General features: G+C 47.3%; 1 protein-coding gene across 1 annotated transcript in view; it reads left to right on the top strand.

Annotated features, from left to right (window-relative positions):
* GPR179 (G protein-coupled receptor 179) overlaps window positions 1–20,765 on the top strand; it is a 45,535-nt gene continuing 24,770 nt past the window's right edge. Inside the window, exons 1-2 of the mRNA XM_083408469.1 lie at window positions 1–1,483; window positions 12,394–12,502. Coding sequence (XP_083264595.1) covers window positions 582–1,483; window positions 12,394–12,502 — 1,011 coding nt within the window. The 5' untranslated portion in view covers window positions 1–581. The remainder of the gene's footprint in view (window positions 1,484–12,393; window positions 12,503–20,765) is intronic.

Genomic DNA, 20,765 nt, shown 5'->3' with positions numbered 1-20,765 from the left:
GAGAGAGAGAGACAGACACTGTTCCCTTTCCATCTCCCTCCCTCCCTCGTCTCTCTCTCTCTCTCTGGCCTTACCCAGGATTTCTCCATTCCAAGCATTAGCAAGTGAGGCTGTTGATAGAACCGTGCATGTGTGCGTGTGTGCGTGTAGATCTGCAGAGATTTAAAAGCCCAGGCATATAATAGTAGCTGAGGAGGGGAACGGAGAAGGGGGGAGCCAATGCCAGCAGCTGCTCATATTGTAGTGACGTCTGCTCCATCACCAGCCAGGGAGGACAGAAGCAAAAGAGAGAGCGAGGCGCCGAGAGTGGCCAAGAGAGGCGGAAAGAGAGCGGCAAAAGTCCTGCGAATTCTAAGCAGGAGGCAGAGAACTCTCTGGCAGGTGTGCCAATGCCCTTTAGGGATGTCCCTCACTTGGAGATGGGCAGGCTTCCTTCGCTGCTTCTCGTGGTTTTCCTCCCTCCACTTCCTGAGGATCTCTAGAACCCTGCCGGATGCATCAGGACTTCCCAAGAGGGCTTCCCCGTGGCTGAAATGATCCCCGCCGGATGACTGGTGTTTCCCGAGCCCTTTTGCCGAACCATGGAGATCTGCTTGTTGGGGTTTCTGGTTGGGTGTTTCCACCTGGAGCTCCTAGGGGCCGCTGGGATCTTCCAGCATCAACGGGCAGCTCCACCCAAGGCCAGGACCCCAAAAGCAAAGGAATGGACGCCTTCCTCCTCCTCCTCCTCTCCTTCCCCGCTTTCACCTTCTTCTTCGGCTTTGACTTTCACTTGGGTGCCTACCCCCAACTTGGATAAAACTGATCCTGACGGGTCAGAGGCGGCGGCGGCCTTCCTGTACTCTGGAAGGGCGTTGCACCTCTTGCAAGCCAACTGTACCCGGAGGTTTGAGGTGAGGGATACAGGGAAGGCCTCCGGCCCTCCCCCAGCTTTGCGTTCCTACTTGCGCGGTGCGACTGAGACCCTGGCCCATGCCACCAATTTCCTCAACATGGTCTTCCAGACCAACGACATCCGGGAGTCCAGCGTGAAAGAAGACATTGAGTGGTACCACGCCTTGGTCCGAAGCGTTATGGATGGAGACCCCCAAGTTTACAGAGCTGTGTTGACCTTCGATGCTCACCCGGTGTCTTCCAAGCCCCAGCTGATGCTCCAGGCCACCAAGGAAAACAATGAGATCTTGCTCCAAGACCTCTCAGCCTCTGCAGAAAGCTTGAGGAATTTGACTTGGGAAAATGAGTGGTACAACTTTTTCCGTTTCCAGAGGGCCCCGTCGCTCTACAAGAGGATTCTCACCAACGACCTCAAGACCCTCGACACTCCCAAATGGAGCCAGGGAGATAGTTACGTGATGGATACCAGCCATATCAAGTGGTCGCCACCTTTTCTGGAATGTGAAGATGGGAAATTCCTGCCCAACTGGATGGTCACTCTCTCCTCTTCCTTCTACGGCCTCAAGCCTGATCTAAATCCAGAATTCAAGTGAGTCGGGGAAGGATGGTGGTGATGAGGGGTGAGGCTGTGGACCAAGCTACTTGTGTGACACAGGAGATCCCTGATTTGATCTCCTAACTTTATAAACAAAGCCAAACTTCAATGCAGCTGTTGGGTGGGGGAAGCAGGGATTGGGTAGACAGCAAGCCTTGGAAGGGTTAACGAGGGGAGAAGTTGTTTGATATCCTTGTTTGGCCGGGCAGGATTCGGGGCTTGCCATTCGCTTTACCAGAAAAGCGTGATATTTGTTAAGAAAAATCATAACCTATCAGTGGCTTGCAATAACATTGCAAAGGTTTTAAAAAGAAAACACACACGATTTAAGTCTGCCCCAGAAGCAGATCTCAAGTGTAAGGAAACAACAAAAGCAACAATGAATAAAGACTACTCAAAAGCGTGTGTAAAGAGAAGGGACATGCCTTCTCTTTCTTCACAACTGTGTAACCAGTGCTCACCTCTGTATAACTGGGAATATCAGACATACCAAGGTTTTTCGGGTTGTTCTGAAATAAAAGGAGTCCTTTGATCCAGGGGCGCTGAGGCCCAGGCTTTGGTGGGCAGCTCTCAAGGACAAAGAGAAAGCATTTCAATGCTCATTTAGATTTCCCACGTCCCAGGACCAAGACTTGGAGATGCCAGACTTAAATTAAGCTCTCGGATCTCCAGGCCATTATTTCATCCACCTGCCCATTTGTTCCGACACAGCAGAAGCTGGGCCTGAAGTGAGGAGAGAAAGTCCCTCACATATATGCTTGCCACCAGGGATGGGCAAATCTGTCCATTTCGGTTTTTCTCGGTTTCTAATTTCCCCCTCCACATTTCACATCAGTTTTGCTATTTAATTATTGTTTACGTCTCGTGAAAATTCGCCAGCTTTTTTAGTGCAAGCTCCTAATAGTCCCATTTTCAGCAAAGCGATTTCCCCTAATATATAATATTATATATATATATATATATTGCTGTTTTCACTAGGATTTGCACTTATCTGCACACTCCACCCTAGCATATGCATTTTGGTAGACATTGCTGGTCTGGAGAACTGCACTGCAAAATTAGGAGAAATGCAAATTCTGTGCTGTTTATTGTTTTGGAAAGCACAAATTAAAAAGGACAGTCTTTAGATGTGAATGGAATCGAATCTCGCCCCCACCCCACCCCACCCGACCTGCCGACTATTCCTTCTATCGAGAAACAGTTCCTTATTTAGCAATACTAAATTTAAAGATAGAACAAGGAAGCGTCCCTTGAAACAAGGACGCAGGAGGCAAGCCGGCCCCTATATTTTCTCCAGGCACTGCTGCATCAGTGCTGTCCTTTACAACTGTGCTGTGGTGGGTAAACACCGGAGTCCTTAACATGTAATAGTGCTGGGGGCTCCGGCCTGGATGGAAAGTCCCTTGAGCCAAGGTACAGGGATGTCGTTGCTCAGCAAAGAACAAAATGCAGTGTTCAGAGGCTGCTGCCACCTTCTCTTCCCACATACCCAGAGAAAGACCCAAAAGTTAATAGTCCACAGAAGTTGTTATTAGCCTGGCTTATCAATGATTTCTGGTTTGGGAGACTGGGATACTCCAGTATGTCTAAAGCTTCCTTATCCAGTTGCCTAAAAGGGATTCTTGCTCAGAATAGGTGCCCGGAGCAAGTTTTATGATTGTATTATTGCAATATTAGGGACGCAAGTGGCACTGTGCGTTAAACCACAGAGCCTAGGACTTGCCGATCAGAAGGTCGGCGGTTCGAATCCCCGCAACGGGGTGAGCTCCCGTTGCTCGGTCTCTGCTCCTGCCAACCTAGCAGTTCAAAAGCATGTCAAAGTGCAAGTAGATAAATAGGTACCGTTCCAGCGGGAAGGTAAACGGCGTTTCCGTGCACTGCTCTGGTTCGCCAGAAGCGGTTTAGTCATGCTGGCCACATGACCCGGAAGCTGTACGCCGGCTCCCTCGGCCAATAAAGCGAGATGAGCGCCGCAACCCCAGAGTCGGCCACGACTGGACCTAATGGTCAGAGGTCCCTTTACCTTTATTGCAATATTGTTTTACAAGTCTGATCTGTTCATTCATGTTCACCAACCATGTACTCTGTCCTGGACAGTCCTCACTAATCCCAAAAGTGTGCGTGTGTGTGTGTGTGAGAGAGAGAGAGAGAGAGAGAGTTGGGGAGAAATTAGCTTAGGCAAGGGAAAGGAACTCTGCACAAGGGTTCAAAATAACCCTTTAAAGAATATTAGCTCACATGTTATAGGGCTGAACTTAAGATTTCAAAGAGGTTCTGGGGCTGAGAGCTAATACTCAGTAGCCCCCCCCCCAAAAAAAGCCCGGAAAAAAGATGGCCAAAGACAAAGAACCTGTGTCCCTCCAGATCAGGAATCAATGTGGTGCTTCCAGATGTTGCTAGACTACAACTCCCATCATCCCTTACCATTGGCGATGCTGGGCAGGGGATGATGGGAGTTAAAACAATGTACGGAGTATAACAATTTCACCACTGTTGGGTTATAGGAATGTATTTCTCTTTATCTTTAAATGGGGAGGCTGGAGACCTTAAATCTTACATGTCCACAATGACATGGCTAATATCTCAGCATCTGCCTGGTGTAAAATCCTGAAAATCCAAGCTATTGCATGTAAAAGGGCCAATTAAGAGTTTCTGGCAGAGATGTGGGAGGTTAGAGACCTGTCCATTTTCCACAGTGGGACTGATGGAAGCTCTATGATTAGCCACCTTTTTCGGCCCCGGAAAGACATAATAAACTTCCTGCTTTTGCTGCCTGCTGAGGACGGCAAAAACTGCAGTGGCCAAGCCTATGGTAGGCCAAAACCCATGTCAGTGGGCTCTACTCAGCTTGGCGAGAACACAAATTGTGCCTATAGAAAAGAAGGCAGGGGGTCTAGTGCCCGATTTTTAAAGGATTTGAGAATTAAGAGGGAGAATAACCTGATGACAATGGGTTTTGCAAAACCATGGCATCCTACTACAAGGAGTAAAGAGTTAGGTTAAACCTCAGGACGAAACGTGGTCCTTGAGGAAAGCCCCTAGCAAAGTGGTGGGTGGGGGAAGAACTTCCATCCCTCCCACCTCCAGCAAAAAGATTGGAGTTGGTAGCCAGGGATGAGTTTCAGTGGTCATTCTGTGTCCACAGTCTTAGCATGCCCCTGATCTCCAGTCCCATAGCAATAATCAGAGCCTCTCTCATCAGTCTGGGATGAAGGGAAGCAGGGGCGTCTTTAGCATATGCGCCACCGGGGTACAAAGATCCGCCCCCAAATTTTGACACGACTGATCTCGTGACGAAATACTTCCCGCTTTCCCACCTGGGGATAGGCAAGCACCAGGCAACCTCTGCGCATGCCCTGGGTGAAAACTGCGTTGCGCGTGGGATTGGAGCTGTGGAAAAGCCACATGGAGTGCAGCTCTGCGCGCCAGGCTCTGCAGCCCGGACCAGCCCAGACCGGGGTCACATGGCAGGGCTCCTTACATTTATCCTCCCTCTCTGGCTGCCTGTTTGGAGCAGCGGGTTGAGGTTGGTCATTCTGGGGGCGGCGCAGGGCCTTCTCCTCTGGCGCGCCCGGTGCACATGGACAGTGGCAGCGGCACCTCGGTACCTGCTTGGCTGTGCCAGGCAAGCGGGGCATTGCAAAGGTGAAGCAAGGGAAATTGCCGCCGGGCCCCACAGCTGAGCAGCCTGGGGAAGGCACTGGGGCAGGGAGCGGCCCTGTACCGCCTTCTCTGACAGATCTGGCCAACACAAATTTGGAGTCAGGGTCCAGCCACACAGCCACCGGGGAGCAGTCAACGGCAGCCTGGCACCCCCCAGAATTCGGCACCCGTGTGCCCCACACCCCTTGCACCCACGAGTAAAGATGGCCCTGAAGGGAAGAGTGTAACCTACCCTTCCCCAGTGCCCCCACACAATAGGGTTTTCAGGAAGAATTCAGTTCCATACACTCAGCGAACCTCTATTTTTTTAAAAAATAATATTTATTAAATGTTTAATAGTTACAAAAAGAAAAAGGGTAAAAAAGAAAAGAAAAGACAATAAAAATTTTGACAGACAATACATCAAAAATAGAAAACAACAACAACAAAAAAAAAAAACTAAAACATTTAAAAACACATCCAAATTTCATTTCTTTATCTTTCATATGCTTGTTTCCTCGACTTCCTCGCGCCTCCCTTTTTTGTATTCTAGTTCAAATTAGCTGGTTCAACAAATCCTTTCCCTCTTTCTCAATTTTTGTTCTATAATTTATCTTAACACAGTTTAACTTTAAATTTTCCACTTTAGCGCATTAACAATTAATGTTTATGTAATTCTTAATAACACTTCTGCTAAAACCATATAACCTCATTCCAATATTCTTCTAACATTCATTAATTTTGCAATATTTCTGTAAATATGCTTTAAATTTTTTTCCAATCTTCTTCCATCGACTCTTCTCCCTGGTCTCGGATTCTGCCAGTCATTTCCGCCATTTCCATATAGTCCATCAGCTTCATCTGCCATTCCACTCAGCGAACCTCTAGCAGTTAACGCATCCGGGCGACTCCTCCCTGCCCCAGCAAGTACCACTCTGTCTCTTGGAGTACAGGAGAAGGAACAGAGGGGCAAACGGAGCAGAGAGCTGCCCTCCCACTACGTGGTCCCTTCTCCAAGCAGGGTAGCTAAAGAGAACATGAGGAAATGCATCTTCCAAAAAAAAAAAAATGCATCTATCTGCATAACATTTGCACATGCTGCTTCAAATGTATAGGTGCAAACTTCGAAATAGCGACTATAATTTATTGAATTAGGAATATAATTCATTTCATGATAGTGTGGAAGATTGTGGCCAGGTGACCTGAGTGTCTGCTCAGTCCGCTGCCTAGGTGTTGCTCAAAACTGCTAGGTTGGCAGACCTTCCTTTTTACCTTTGCTCAAAATTGGCGGGCAGCGTCAAAGCCCTTCCTGCTCTCCTTTCTTAGATTTCTTAATATTTAAACTGGACTTGGATCAGATAGCCCTTCAAAAAAAGAAGTCAGTCTTCTGCAAAACAGGACACAGCCCCCTCTCTGCAGGCTTACAGTCTAAAATGTATTGACACAAAAACGGGGCAAAGGGGTGAACAGGAAAAGGCGCTGCTCCAATCCAATTGAAGACGTGAAATTTGGAAATGCTTGAGTCAAATCTGACATGCTGCTGGATTTTGAAGGTGTGTGAAACTTCCAGAGCCGAGCCCAAAATTCTTGACTGCACTTGCGCCAGCGTGATGTTTGGAATGAAGCTTGCAGAGGCGTTATCATTAAAACGTGTGCAAAAACACGGCATTCATTGTTGTTTTCTCAAGCCCAGCCCTCACACATGGAGACAGTTTATTCAAATCAGGTTGCTTAGTTTTGGGATTTGCCAAGGGCCTTCTGGCGGTTCCCTCACTGCGAGAAGCAAAATTACAGAGAACCAGGCAGAGGGCCTTCTTGGTAGTGGAGCCCACCCTGTGGAACGCCCTCCCACCAGATGTCAAGGAAATAAACAACTATCTGACTTATAGAAGATATCTGAAGGCAACTCTCTTTAGGGAAGTTTTTAATGTTTGATCTTTTATCGTGTTTTTAATATTTTGTTGGAAGCCACCCAGAGTGGCTGGGAAACCCTATCAGATGGGCAGGGTATAAATATATTGTTATTGACAATTAGTGGAAATACTTGTCGTTTGGGCTGCTTGAAAGATGTGTGTGTGTGTGTGTGTGTGTGTGTGTGTGTGTGTTTGTTTCCCATCTGACTGGGTTACTCCAGCCACTCCGGGCGGCTTCCAACAAATAGCAACAACATTACGATAACGAGCTTCCACAGCAGCACTGACTACAGATGTATAACAAGCTAGTTTTAGGACTTTCCATGGCAAGGGAAAATCCAGATCATGTGTAGATCTCCACCCTGTCTCCATCCTTGCTCATTTTACCATCTAGTCCAATGGAAGAGTTCTGAAGGACTCAAATAATTTGCCTGCGATTCTGTGACATTTTAGTTGGCCTAATAAAAGTATTGCCTGAATATTGTCTTCTTATGGACCAATATAATCCTGTGGTAACAACAACAACAACAACAACTTTATTTATATCACCCCACCCATCTGGCTGGGTTTCCCCAGCTATTCTGGGCAGCTCCCAACAGAATATTAAAAACACGATAAAACATCAAATATTAAAAACTTCCTTAAACAGGGCTGCCTTCAGATATTTTCTAAAAGTTGTTAATTTCCTTGACATCTGATGGAAGGGTGTTCCACAGGGCGGGCACCACTACCAAGAAGACCCTCTGCCTGGCTCCCTGTAACCATCACTTCTCGGGCTGAACGATGGGGGTGGAGATGCTCCTTTAGGTACAGTGGTGCCTCGCAAGGCGAAATTAATTCGTTCTGCGAGTTTTTTCGTCTTGTGAATTTTTCGTCTTGTGAAGCACGGTTTCCCATAGGAAATGCATTGACGGTTTCCCATAGGAATGCATTGACGGTTTTAAGAAAAAGGCGCAAGATATTTTAATCTTGCGAAGCAAGCCCATAGGGAAATTCGTCTTGTGAAGCAACTCAAAAAACAAAAAACTCTTTCGTCTTGCGAGTTTTTCGTCTTGCAAGGCATTCGTCTTGCAAGGTACCACTGCATACTGGGCCGAGGCCATTTAGGGCTTTAAAGGTCAGCACCAACACTTTGAATTGTGTTCAGAAACATACCAGGAGCCAATGTAGGACCGGTGTTATATGGCCTCGGCAGCTACTCCCAGTCGCCAGTCTAGCTGCCGCATTCTGGCTTAGTTGTAGTTTTCGGGTGAAAGGTGGTATGCAAATTTAGTAAGTAAATATGTTTACATTTACTTTTTAAAAACAATTTCCCGCTTCCCACCTTGGACTTAAAAAAAATAAAAATCTAACCTAAAATAAACCTCTTCCTGATTTACAACCTTAATTTGTTCATGGCCGAATGCTGACGAACCATCAGTCCCTCTATGTCTCGACCACAGGCCTGCCTATTCGTCTCCCTATCTGTCTACTCTTGCCCTTTGAATGAGCAAGCTCTTTCTGCACCATATATAAGTCCTTTTAGGCTCCCCGCCCCCCAGTCACACTGTTGAGAAATTGTGTGTGTGTGTTTCATAGTGTCCTATATCTGATAAGTCCATCCTCCCCCTGTGCGTTGACCAACAGCTGCTAGCCAGTGTAGTAGTACATAAATAATCAACAAACAGGTTGTTCCCCATGCGGTGACCCTGTTTGGCTGCTTCAGATCTGTCTGTTCCAGAGTTCAGGCAAGCGCAAAAGCCTGGGTCCATCTGGAAAAGGGCATAGTCTCCAGGCCGTTTGTGAGCATGTATGTTGTTCATGCGTCTTAGTGACGTATCCATTTCAGCTCCCAGGAAATTGCACCCCTGACTCTTGAGTTTCTGACTTGCAGAATTTAGATGTAGTTAAGGGCATGGATTCCAGTCTATAAGGAGGGGCAGGTTGTTCCTTGAAAGTTCCATTTAAAGGCGAACCAACCTCATTTGCGCTTCCTGAAACAATCTGTGAACTGAATCAGTCACCCTTCCAAATCTGCACTTCTCTGGTGTCAAGGAGATAAGTAACTATACAACCTTTAGAAGACACCTGAAGCCAGCCCTGTGTAGGGCAGTTTTTCAATGTTTAATGTTTTATTATGTTTTTGTATACGGTGCATGCTCGGGTTGCGAACGTGATCCGTGCGGGATGCGCATTCGCAACCTGCAGCGTTCACAACCCACAGTGGCACATCTGCACACGCACAGGTTGCGATTCAGCGCTTCTGCGCATGTGTGACCGCCGAAACCTGGAAGTAACCTGTGCCGGTACTTCCAGGTTTCGGTGGGTCCATAACTCGAAGAAACACAACCTGAAGCGTCTGTAACCCAAGGTATGACTGTATGCTGGAAGCCACCCGGAGTGGCTGGGGCAACTCAGTCAGATGGCAGAGTACAAATAATAAAAATCTTCTTCTTCTTCTTTTGCAAATACAGTTCTCCAGCCAAGTAACCTGTGCAAAAATGTTTATTTTAGGCTAAAGTATGCATTAAAAATTGAAGTTGCGGGGGGGATTTCTGAAAGGTGGCACTTGGTCCTGGATTTTAGGCAACTTTGGATCTTTGGGGGGGCAACTTTGGGGTCTTCCTAAAGAAAGCTCAACAACCTTCGGGGTGCCCTGGTTTTTAGGTACTTTTTGAAATATGGCAACCCTATAGTAGGGAAAACATAACTATTACAGGAAATGTGCCTTGGAAGAATGTGTATATCACTCAAAATTGCATACGAAAAAGTGTGTGTGTGTGTGTGTGTATTTAAGGTCAAGTTGTTTTATTACGGTCATTGACCAGTATCAAAGCAAAACACCAATTACAAAAGTTAAACGCTCAAGGCAAAATAAAATAATATAAAAACACATATACCAATGCCATTTTAATGCCAAGGTATATTTGGACTAAAATGCTGATTAAATTTCAGGAGGACTCTCTCCCTCCCCCTTTAATTGCAAGCTGATGTGGAAAAGTGGAGACCTCATTTGGAAAAAAGTGAGAAACCGCCTAAGCCATCTTGAAGGCCAGGTCTGAGGGTTTAGGCACACAAATCAAGGATCTGTGGCCCTCCAGGTGTTGATGAACTCCAGCTCATATCCATCTCAGACAGCATGGCCAATGCTCAGGAATGATGGGAGTTCAAGTCCAACCACTTCTGGAGGGCCACAGGTTCTCCATCACAATCTTTGAAAACGTGAAGTGATTGTCAGGGTTGAAGTTTGTTCGTAGCGGCCTCTACCTGGAGAGACGTTATCCCTGGATGTATGGGGAGGAAACACAGGAAGGAAATGATGCTTTGTCCATACTTAGAACCTCATCTCCAGAGCTGACAGAACACATTTCACTTCCTGAGGCAAAGGTCAAGTTGACACATGCCCCTTCATCACAGAGAAACCATTCAAACTGCAATTCTGGGCTGCATCAATAGGAGTATAGCATCTAGATCAAGGGAAGTAATAGTGCCACTGTATTCTGCTCTGGTCAGACCTCACCTGGAGTACTGTGTCCAGTTCTGGGCACCACAGTTCAAGAAGGACACTGACAGACTGGAACGTGTCCAGAGGAGGGCAACCAAAATGGTCAAAGGCCTGGAAACGATGCCTTATGAGGAACGGCTAAGGGAGCTGGGCATGTTTAGCCTGGAGAAGAGGAGGTTAAGGGGTGATATGTTAGCCATGTTCAAATATATAAAAGGATGTCACATAGAGGAGGGAGAAAGGTTGTTTTCTGCTGCTCCAGAGAAGCGGACATGGAGCAATGGATCCAAACTACAAGAAAGAAGATGCCACCTAAACATTAGGAAGAACTTCCTGACAGTAAGAGCTGTTCGATAGTGGAATTTGCTGCCAAGGAGTGTGGTGGAGTCTCCTTCTTTGGAGGTCTTTAAGCAGAGGCTTGACAACCATATGTCAGGAGTGCTCTGATGGTGTTTCCTGCTTGGCAGGGGGTTGGACTCGATGGCCCTTGTGGTCTCTTCCAACTCTATGATTCTATGATTCTAAATAGTAAAAATATCATTTTGGAATGGGATGTCCCTATTATCGTTGGAGGGTATGGTATTGTGCCCCTGAGGTCTTTCTCTGTAGTGTATGAAGCCTCTGAGGCCCCCATTCCCTGACCCTTGGCTATGAGTGGGCTTACCACATACAGCGGAAGAAGGAATTTGGAAAAGTGACACTCTTTCCATTTCCTCTCTCAGCTCTATGTGCTTTTCAAGGCTCAGATTAATTCTACTAGAACCAATGATTACACGGAAAAAATAGAGTGTGTGTACATGTACACGCACACACACTGATCTGACTAAGGGCCTTGAGAAGTGATCAGATGATGTAGTGCCCTTCGCACTTGCTTAAAAATAAAAATGTACCCATGGGCCTAAAATGGTTTGCAACCCCTGCTCCTCAGCACTTGGGGCGGCAGGCCATGCTGGCTTCAGGCTGTGAAGTGGTCTGTATATTTGAATCATCACCATCATCTTCATCCTCATGTTCTACATTGAGTGCCAGTGTGGTGTAGTGGTTAAGAGCGATAGACTCATAATCTGGGGAACCGGGTTCGCGTCTCTGCTCCTCCACATGCAGCTGCTGGGTGACCTTGGGCTAGTCACACTTCTCTGAAGTCTCTCAGCCCCACTCACCTCACAGAGTGTTTGTTGTGGGGGAGGAAGGGAAAGGAGAATGTTAGCTGCTTTGAGACTCCTTCGGGTAGTGATAAAACGGGATATCAAATCCAAATCCATAGTTTGGATTAAATCATTGCTCCCCAATGAAGAATAGTCTTAATCATCTCTACTCTCCCACGTTTTATGGAATGACCCAACATCAAACATAATTTACCTGCTGATGAGCACAGGTTGCTCATGGGAGCAGTTATTTACTCATATCAGCCAGCTGTGGCAGTGTCTATAGCAACCCTGTTACTCTGCAGAAGACCCAGGTGTTGGGTGGCGCTGTATTCTAAACCACTGAGCCTCTCGGGCTTGCCGATTGGAAGGTTGGCAGTTTGAATCCCCGCAATGGGGTGAGCTCCTGTTGCTCTGTCCCAGCTCCTGCCAACCTAACAGTTCGAAAGCACACCAGTGCAAGTAGATAAATAGGTACTGCTGTGGCAGGAAGGTAAACAGCTTTTCCGTGTGCTCTGGCTTCCGTCACAGTGTCCTGTTGCGCCAGAAGCGGTTTAGTCATGCTGGCCACATGACCCAGAAAGCTGTCTGTGGACAAATGATGAGCACCGCACCCCATAGTCACCTTTGACTGGACTTAACCGTCCAGGGGTCCTTTACATTACCTTTACCTCTTGCCTTCTACATTGCATTCCTAACCTCTTGTGTTATCTGTTCCAGGGGAGTTCTAAGGATGGATGTTAGAATCCAGAAGATTGACATAAACCAGTGTGCCAGTGGACAGGGATGGTTTGCAAACACCCACCAGTGTGACCTCAACAGCACACAGGTAAGGAAGACCCTTACAGCTCTACTGTCAGTTAATCTCATGTATAACAATATTAGCCAGCAGCCTTTTCTTCTGAAGTACCCATCGTCTAGAACTCCCTCCCTAGATAGACCCACAACTCCTGAAACCACCTTCTACATAACACATAAGTGCCTGTGGCGTTGCTAGGTGCTATACGTCACACAGCAGTGCCACAGTCAAGACTCAGACTGTGATTTACAATCTCGGGGATCAGTGGGGTCTGGTGCCCATTGTGACTGGTGGGGCAGGTGGCAGGGAGCCCCACAGTAGGCGGAACCAGAGCCAAGGACAGGAAGAGCCAGCTAATACCTGCCACAGGTCAGGAATCACTCAGTTCAAAGGTGGAGTTAAGTCTTTACAGTGGTGCCTTAGGTTAAGAACTTAATTCGTTCTGGAGGTCTGTTCTTAACCTGAAACTGTTCTTAACCTGAAGCACCAATTTAGCTAATGGGGCCTCCTGCTGCCGCCGCTGCACGATTTCTGTTCTCATCCTGAAGCAAAGTTCTTAACCCGAGGTACTATTTCTGGGTTAGCGGAGTCTGTAACCTGAAGAGTCTGTAACCTGAAGCGTCTGTAACCCGAGGTACCACTGTATTAGCAAAAACACGACCTCCACAGACTTAGCTGAGTGTGTCAGGCCCAATGAGCAGAGCAACTCATTCCTGGCGGTCTTCTTCAACGAAAATCAGTTGTCGAGATGCCTCCACACCAGGACTTTTTTCAAGTGATCGTAGACTTTGCCTGTGTGCAGCTAAACTCTCCTCCTCCCTTGTCGTGCCTCTTCTGGTTTTGGGAGACAAGCAGGGAGGAAAGCTTGTAGCAGCAGGAGGGGGAGACACCCGTGATTCTGCACCAGCCGGACTCCCCTCTGCCTCTTGGCCTCCCTCACCCCACTTTCCTGCTTCAGCTTCTGTCTCTGATTCCGGACTTCTCTCTGCCACAGACCCTCCCTGCTCACTAAGCCCTGTTACCTCTTCATCTTCCGACACCTCCTCTTCCTCAGCCTTCTCCCTCTTCTCCCTTTGACCACTGATCATTGTCCCACCACCACTCCTTGGGCTCTGAACCTTCCGGTGACGCTTGCAAACTTTTGTGCAAATGAATAAAGGGATGTTAATGTAATATGCCAAATGGTTATTGTTGCTTACCCTTGATTAATTGCGGTACGTTTCTTGCCAATTTGTAAAATGTGCTTCAAACATCTTGTCTCACACACACACTCGTTTAATCCTCCAGCATCCTCCTTCCTTTTCAATGCAGCTCCTGCCATTAAAAGTTCATACAAGTGCCTTACAATAAAAAAACTTACTGATGTTCTAGGCACCATTCAACTGACCATTTATTATATCATTTCATAGATTTTTGCTGCTGTCGAAAAGCTCTGCTCAAAGCACATAGGGTGTTTTCTCTTTGAAGAAACCTGCAGATTTCTTCTTCTTCTGTGATCTTCCTTGCTGCCACAGGGATAGCCTGGCTGAGTCTCCACCCCGCCCTGCCCCCTTCAATCTGCTATGTTGCCTAGTACCGTTCTCAGCCAGCATCACTCTTCTCCCTCTCTGCCACTGCCTTCCTCCTGCTTCTTTCCAGCATCCCTCCTGTGTCTCATTTCCCCTTTGCTTCCTGCCTCCCTGCATTATCCCCCCTTCTCTCTGCCGACCCATCTGCCTCCTTCAGCTGCTCTGTACCTTCACTGCACAGCAGGGGTTTAATGTGCAAATCTGCATTTAAGCACCTTTTGCCCGAGGAGTGTGTGTTGGTGCCTGCGTGCTGCAATGAACATTGGGCACGAAGCCTACAATGAGCAGGGACAGGATGGCTTGTTGTTCTCGTGGTGGTCTGTGTGTGCTACAAATCGGGAGCCGCGTGACAGGAACCAGCTTGGGAGGTCTCCCAGGCATGCGGACCAGTTGGTGCAAGGAAGCCGGGGTACCGGGAAAGCGTTGAGGGGGACCAGAGTGGCATCAGCTGCCTGGCAATGTTTGCAGCAGGGTGTAAAATTGGTCAAGTTTTGATTCAGGCAAGACATCTTTGTGGCAAAGGCAAAAATAGAAAAGGAAAAGGGCCACCGGTACTCAAGAGGCAGGGTTGCAGTTCCTTACACAGCTCTTCAGAGACCATGGCTCAGTGGCGCAGCACTCAGTGGTGGTTCTGGATTCAAAACATGCACACACACATCTCTAGTTGGCTGTGAATGTATCCAGTCTGAAATCCTGCTGTTGCTAGTCAGTATAGACCAGACATCTCCAACCTTTTCAGGCTCAGGGCCCACATTTAACCCAAACATACATTTGGGTGACCTGCTGCTTAATCTAGCGCTCCTGTTGCAGCCCACCTTGGATCAGGCTGTGACCCACCAGCCCAAGACATTTACCAGTTGAAGACCAGTGTAGTATACAGTACTGAAGCTGCATGGACCCATGGTCTGACTCAGTTTAAGGCAGATTCCTCTGTCCCCATGAAAAGAAGCAGCAGAATAAATTATGGGAAAGGAGCCTTTGGTCCTTTGTGCATAATGTACACCAGGGGTCAGCAACCTTTTTCAGCAATGGGCCGGTCCACTGTCCAGTGGTGTAGCGTGGGTTGTCAGCACCCGGGGCAAGGCAAGTAATTTGCGCCCCCTAGAGTGAGTGAGCCAGGTAGTGGCAGAGAGCTGCGAGTGCGAGCACGCCCCCCCCCCGATGTTGCGCCCGGTGCGTCCGGCCCCCCCTGCACCCCCCACGCTACGTCACTGCCACTGTCCCTCAGACCATGTGGTGGGCCAGACTATATTGGGCGGGGGGGAGAGAGAACAAATTCATATGCCCCACAAATAACCCAGAGATGCATTTTAAATAAAAGCACACATTATACTCATATATAAACACCAGGCAGGCCCCACAAATAACCCAGAGATACATTTTAAATAAAAGGACACGGTCCACTCATGTAAAATCATGCTGATTCCCAGACCGTCTGTGGGCCAGATTTAGAAGGTGATTGGGCAGCATCCGGCCCCCGGGCCTTAGGTTGCCTACTCCTGATGTACACTATACCTTCAGCTTGTTATGGTGCAGAACAGCAGTGTACTGATCTTTTCACCTGAAGATAAATACTGCCTTTGCATACACAGTGGTACCTTGGAAGTCGAACGGAATCCGTTCCAGAAGTCTGTTCGACTTCCAAAACGTTCGGAAACCAAGGCATGGTTTCTGTTTGGCTGCAGTTGGAGAATGGAACTTTGAAAAACCACTTTAAACAAGAGAAAGGTCTCAACTCACCTCCAACCCTTGTCAGAACAAGTGGCTCTTGAGGAGTTTTTCTTGGTGCCATGACAACCAACCTGTCTTGTCCCTCAGGCTCCTCCTTGGGATCAGAGCAGGAACTTATTGTAGGGTTCCCTATCAGATTACTTTCCGTATGTATGGAGACATGTACTTAAAACATAACTTAATTATTTTGGGCAACTTGTGTATACAGTTTAATTTTAAGGCCACCCCAGTAGTTATTAGATAATGTTTTGAGCCCAGAGTTATTGTCTGTAATCATTCTTAATACGTAATGATGCCTCTGGCCACTTCTAAAACTTCACCAAATGTTTGACTTTATTGGAATTTTGGTGAAATTTGCTGTTTGTTTTACATTGCAAATGAATGTGAACTGAATGTTCTAAGCTGAAAACAGGTGGGATTAACATCAGCAATACAAAACCCAGGCGTTAATGGTTAATATTTCCATAGCAGAACTTTCCATGACATGCTCCCTTTATATAAGCCCAGTGCTTTTTTTCTGGGGGGACGCATACCCCTAAACATTTTGTGAATCTAAGTTTGGTCTCATTGAGGGGCAGAGAGAGAGAGAGGCCGAAGTGTCGTATAACTTTGTTAATTTTACCTGTGATTCCTGGCATGATAAATACAGGCATGATTTTTATTATGTCATTAGCAGGGCATGAGGGCAGAGGTCCTCCCCAGTTGTTTGTCCCTGGCACCCCTGGTATTCGGAGGTTCTACTCTGTGAACATGGTGTTATGTACTGAAGTTCTCACCCTGGGCCAGCAGGGGGATACTGTAAATAGTTATGCAAATGAAGGATCGAAAGTGACGTTCAGTGATTGGATAGTTTGTATGCAAATGAAGGATTGAAAATGACGTTCAGTGATTGGATAGTTTTAGAAAGTTGCTACAGTTACGTTGTTCTGGAGCTCTATATAAGCAGGCTGACTGAGCTCTTCAGTTCAGTTCTGTTCTGGCCTCTGAATAAACAAGAGCTGTTTGAAGAATCGCTGTGTTGTCTGATATGTTTGCCCACAACTTAACACATGGCTAATTGGTATTAGCTATTGAGACCTGCAGCAAAATATTGCAGTGTGAAATGCTCCTGCTCAGGATACTCCACTGCATTTCTTCACCTGCCAGTATTGTTTTCTTCCCGCCCCCAGCAGTCAGTTTGCATTCTGTGGTCACCAAACATGCTCAGTCCTCATAGGACTGTTGTTGTTTTTAGTTTCCTCTCCCTTTCTGGTAATTTTTTATTTTTTCCAATGGATATATTTTGTACTTCTACAACCCTCAGTATTCCCCTGACTCTGCCGATAGCTCCCCTACTGCATGACGATAGGACAGTTTTAGCTAGAGCCCCCTAGAGAAAGAGGGAAGGATTCTAGACTAGGTGTAGGGATCCTATCACATTCCAGAGGTGCTGAACTCTAACTCCCATCATAGTCATGGGCCACGCTTGTTTAGAGCTGATGGGAGTTGTAATTCAGCGACTACTGGGGGACCAAAGGTTCCCCAGTGATGCTTCATGAATTTGTCTATCCCTTTTTCTAAACCACCTGAGCAAGTGACCATCAACAGATCTGGTGGCTACAAATCCCACATCCGAACCGCTTCTCAAGTGCGTCGGGCCCCTGGCTCAGATCGGTCAGCTTCTCTTGACAGCACCCCAAAAGCGCCACCTAAGGCAGCCGTTGCGCCTCGTCCGATGGTAGGGCCGGCTTCACCCACAGCACCTGGAATGTACAAAACCCAGAGCCTTCTCTTTTGCATCCTTCCAGTTCGGATTTAGCAAGGCCTTTTCATTCTTCCTTTCTTAAGAGAGAGAGAGGAAACACGGTCCAACATTGTTAATTAACAGCTCGCATCTATCTTTGGCTGATTTCCGTTCCATCCTCCTTTTCTCATGCTGGGTAAATACCAGCGACACACGCTGATCATTATGTGTGTGTAATTAAATCATTTCTTTTGAACCATGGGAGCCCTTTAAATATCTTCTTCCTCGGGCGCTTCTGACTCCACAATCTGTGAGAGCCCAGGCGTTCCTCCCATCTAGCCACTCTGTCCCAAAACACAGGCTCCCCACCTCTCGTTTCCTCCCCCACCCCACATTTTTCATCTGCTCCCTGGCCTCTTTTGCCCCTTCCCCCATTTCCTTGCGCCTTATGCTTGCTAGCGCTACCCTGAATTCCTAGAAGAACAGGCTCCCACAATCTGTTTCTAAGACAAATTAGGACAACATGTTTGGTCAGGGAGCTGAGTGGATGAAATTTCGCCCCATCGCAGATTCCAAAATGGATCGTGGAGCCTAAGGGGCCCTGACCTGTTTATTGAACGTTCATCCTGATTTGCCGGCACAAAGTTTGCCCAGAGGTTCGATTATGTCGTCTTTATTTATTCATTAAATTTATATGCTACCCTTCCTCCTGAAGGAGCCCAGGGCAGCAAACATGTCAATAAACAATTTTTGATTTTTTTTTAGAAAGCCTAATAAAAACAGTTAAAATGTTGGCTTGTGAGTTGTGCGTTTGAAACAATTGATTTTATTGTATTGTTTATTCATTGTTTTAGACTGTATGCCCCTCAGAGTAGATTAAAAATATATATGCACAGAGCCATGTATATTTATAGTGCTGTGGTGCTATGGACATAAATGTTAATCATAATATTCCAAAGCCAGTTAACATTATAAAGCAGTTGATAGCATCGTCTCGACCAGGGATCTCTGGTTTGCCAAGAACTGTTTCTTTGAGCCATCAAATGCCTCTGTAGAGTGTGTGTGTGCACGTGTATATACAGTATACATACAGTCATACACATATGTATATATGCACATATATGTACACACACACATTTTGTTTTGAGCATTCATTGTTATTTGCTTGTGGTTTCTATACCCTGAAATGGGCCTGCAACCTGTCAGAATAAGGCAGGTCCTGAGGCCATAACAGAAATATTTCCTTCCTGAACTGAATCTCAGTGTACAAGCAGGATTGCTGCTGGAGTGGAACTCTGCCCCTACTTCAAATCCCACCCTCATCATAGGCGCCAACTCCTATGGGTCAAGGGACCCCCAGTAAAATATTTGAGGGGGCCGGGAACCCCCCCCCCCAAGTTAATGGGCATTGCCATTCAAATGGTGTGCGTGCACCGCACCATGTGATTACGTGGGGCTTACCTGCCACCCAATATTTTATCCAAGCTGGCACCCCGATGCTCATCGGAGCCTTGCATTAGCCGTTCTAACTCTGTGCATCTCTGCTTGAATTGTGCCTTGAAAGGCTGCTGAACTTCAGCTTAAGAGGCAACACGAGTCCTCTGAGCATGTGCAGGGTGCCTTCAGCACTGAGAAGCCGCAACCCTTTCTTCTTCATCATCAGACCTTTTATTGGCATCACATACAAACATCCAAAACAAATCAATGCAGAATTACCACTTCCCCAATGGTACAAAACATTTGCTAAACGAAAGGAGGCAGAGCAGTCTATGGTCACATCTCTAGGTCTCCAGGGAGATCAGAGGTAGGCAGTGTATTTCGACGACAAAAAACCAAAGAGAGATATTTGGCCAGTAACTTGGTGAGCTCCTGATCATTCCCCAATACAGTGGTACCTCGGGTTACATATGCTTCAGGTTACATACGCTTCAGGTTACAGACTCCGCTAACCCAGAAATAGTACCTCAGGTTAAGAACTTTGCTTCAGGATGAGAACAGAAATCACGTGGCGACGGCGCAGCAGCAGCGGGAGGCCCCATTAGCTAAAGTAGTGCTTCAGGTTAAGAACAGTTTCAGGTTAAGAACGGACCTCCAGAACGAATTAAGTTCTTAACCCGAGGTACCACTGTAATAGAAAATGTATGACCTCCAACTCTGGTTTCCATTTGGGGATACAGAGTTGATATAGAAATTGCTGATGGAGATCAGCATATAGTTTACAATTAAGAACCATATGTGTAAGGGTTTCCACCAGGTGGTCTTCACATGGGCAAGTTCTTTCTCCTTCCACCCTGCCTGAGAACCTTCCCCAAAGGATGCGAGGGTGATCTGGCTGCGACATCTGTCACCCCATTGATCGCCAGGGTTGATTCAGCTGATCTGGCTGGCTAAGCGGGTGTCCCCTCCCTCCCTCACCGCTCCATGTGCATCCCTCCCGAAGCTGCGCGCTCGGTGGAAGAGGATGACCATCCCAGATAAAGGGAGTGTACCGTTCTTCGGTCAAGGGTGTACGATAGCTGCGCTCCCCTGCTAGAACCTCCAAACAAGCAGCCCTTTCTTGCACATCTGGGACAGGAGAAGCAGCTCCTGGGTCAAGAGGTGTGACAGTGGTGTGCAGGGAAATTTTTCATAGGGAAACAGTTAGGGCCAGAGGTGCCGGATTGCAAGTGGGGGTGATGTCACTCGTGTGACATTGTGACGTCCTGACGCCGCACACGTGAGCATCGAGGCTCCAACCCTAAGCCGGTCAGGAGCTTCCCAGGCTTTGCGAAAGTGTTGCCAGGGGTCTGACAGGATGCCAGAGCCCTCCTGCCTACTTCCAAAAGCCGGGTGGGCTTTGGGAAGATGGCAGAATGGATCTTGGACCCATCAGAGCCTTGCACCTCCCTCCCTAAGCTGGGCAGAAGCTTCCCGGGCTTTGGGAAAGAGACACCAAGGGAACATTTAGGGGACCAGCCTAGTCCCCTTAGTCCCATGACTGCTTGCCACGGAGGTGCGACTTTCATTTGGGTTCCCGTGCCATGGTGACGCATCTTGTTTTAGGCAATCAGTAAAGGTAAAGGGACCCCTGACCATTAGGACCAGTCGCAGACTCCTCTGGGGTTGCGGCGCTCATCTCGCTTTATTGGCCAAGGGAACTGGTGTACAGCTTCCGGGTCATGTGGCCAGCATGACTAAGCTGCTTCTGGCGAACCAGAGCAGCGCACTGGTCAATAAAGCGAGGAAACGCCGTTTACCTTCCTGCCAGAGTGGTACCTATTTATCTACTTGC

This window comes from Podarcis tiliguerta (genome assembly GCF_965153285.1).
Source record: "Podarcis tiliguerta genome assembly, chromosome: 13".
NCBI lineage: Eukaryota > Metazoa > Chordata > Lepidosauria > Squamata > Lacertidae > Podarcis > Podarcis tiliguerta.
This window is presented reverse-complemented; position numbering and strand designations above follow the sequence as displayed.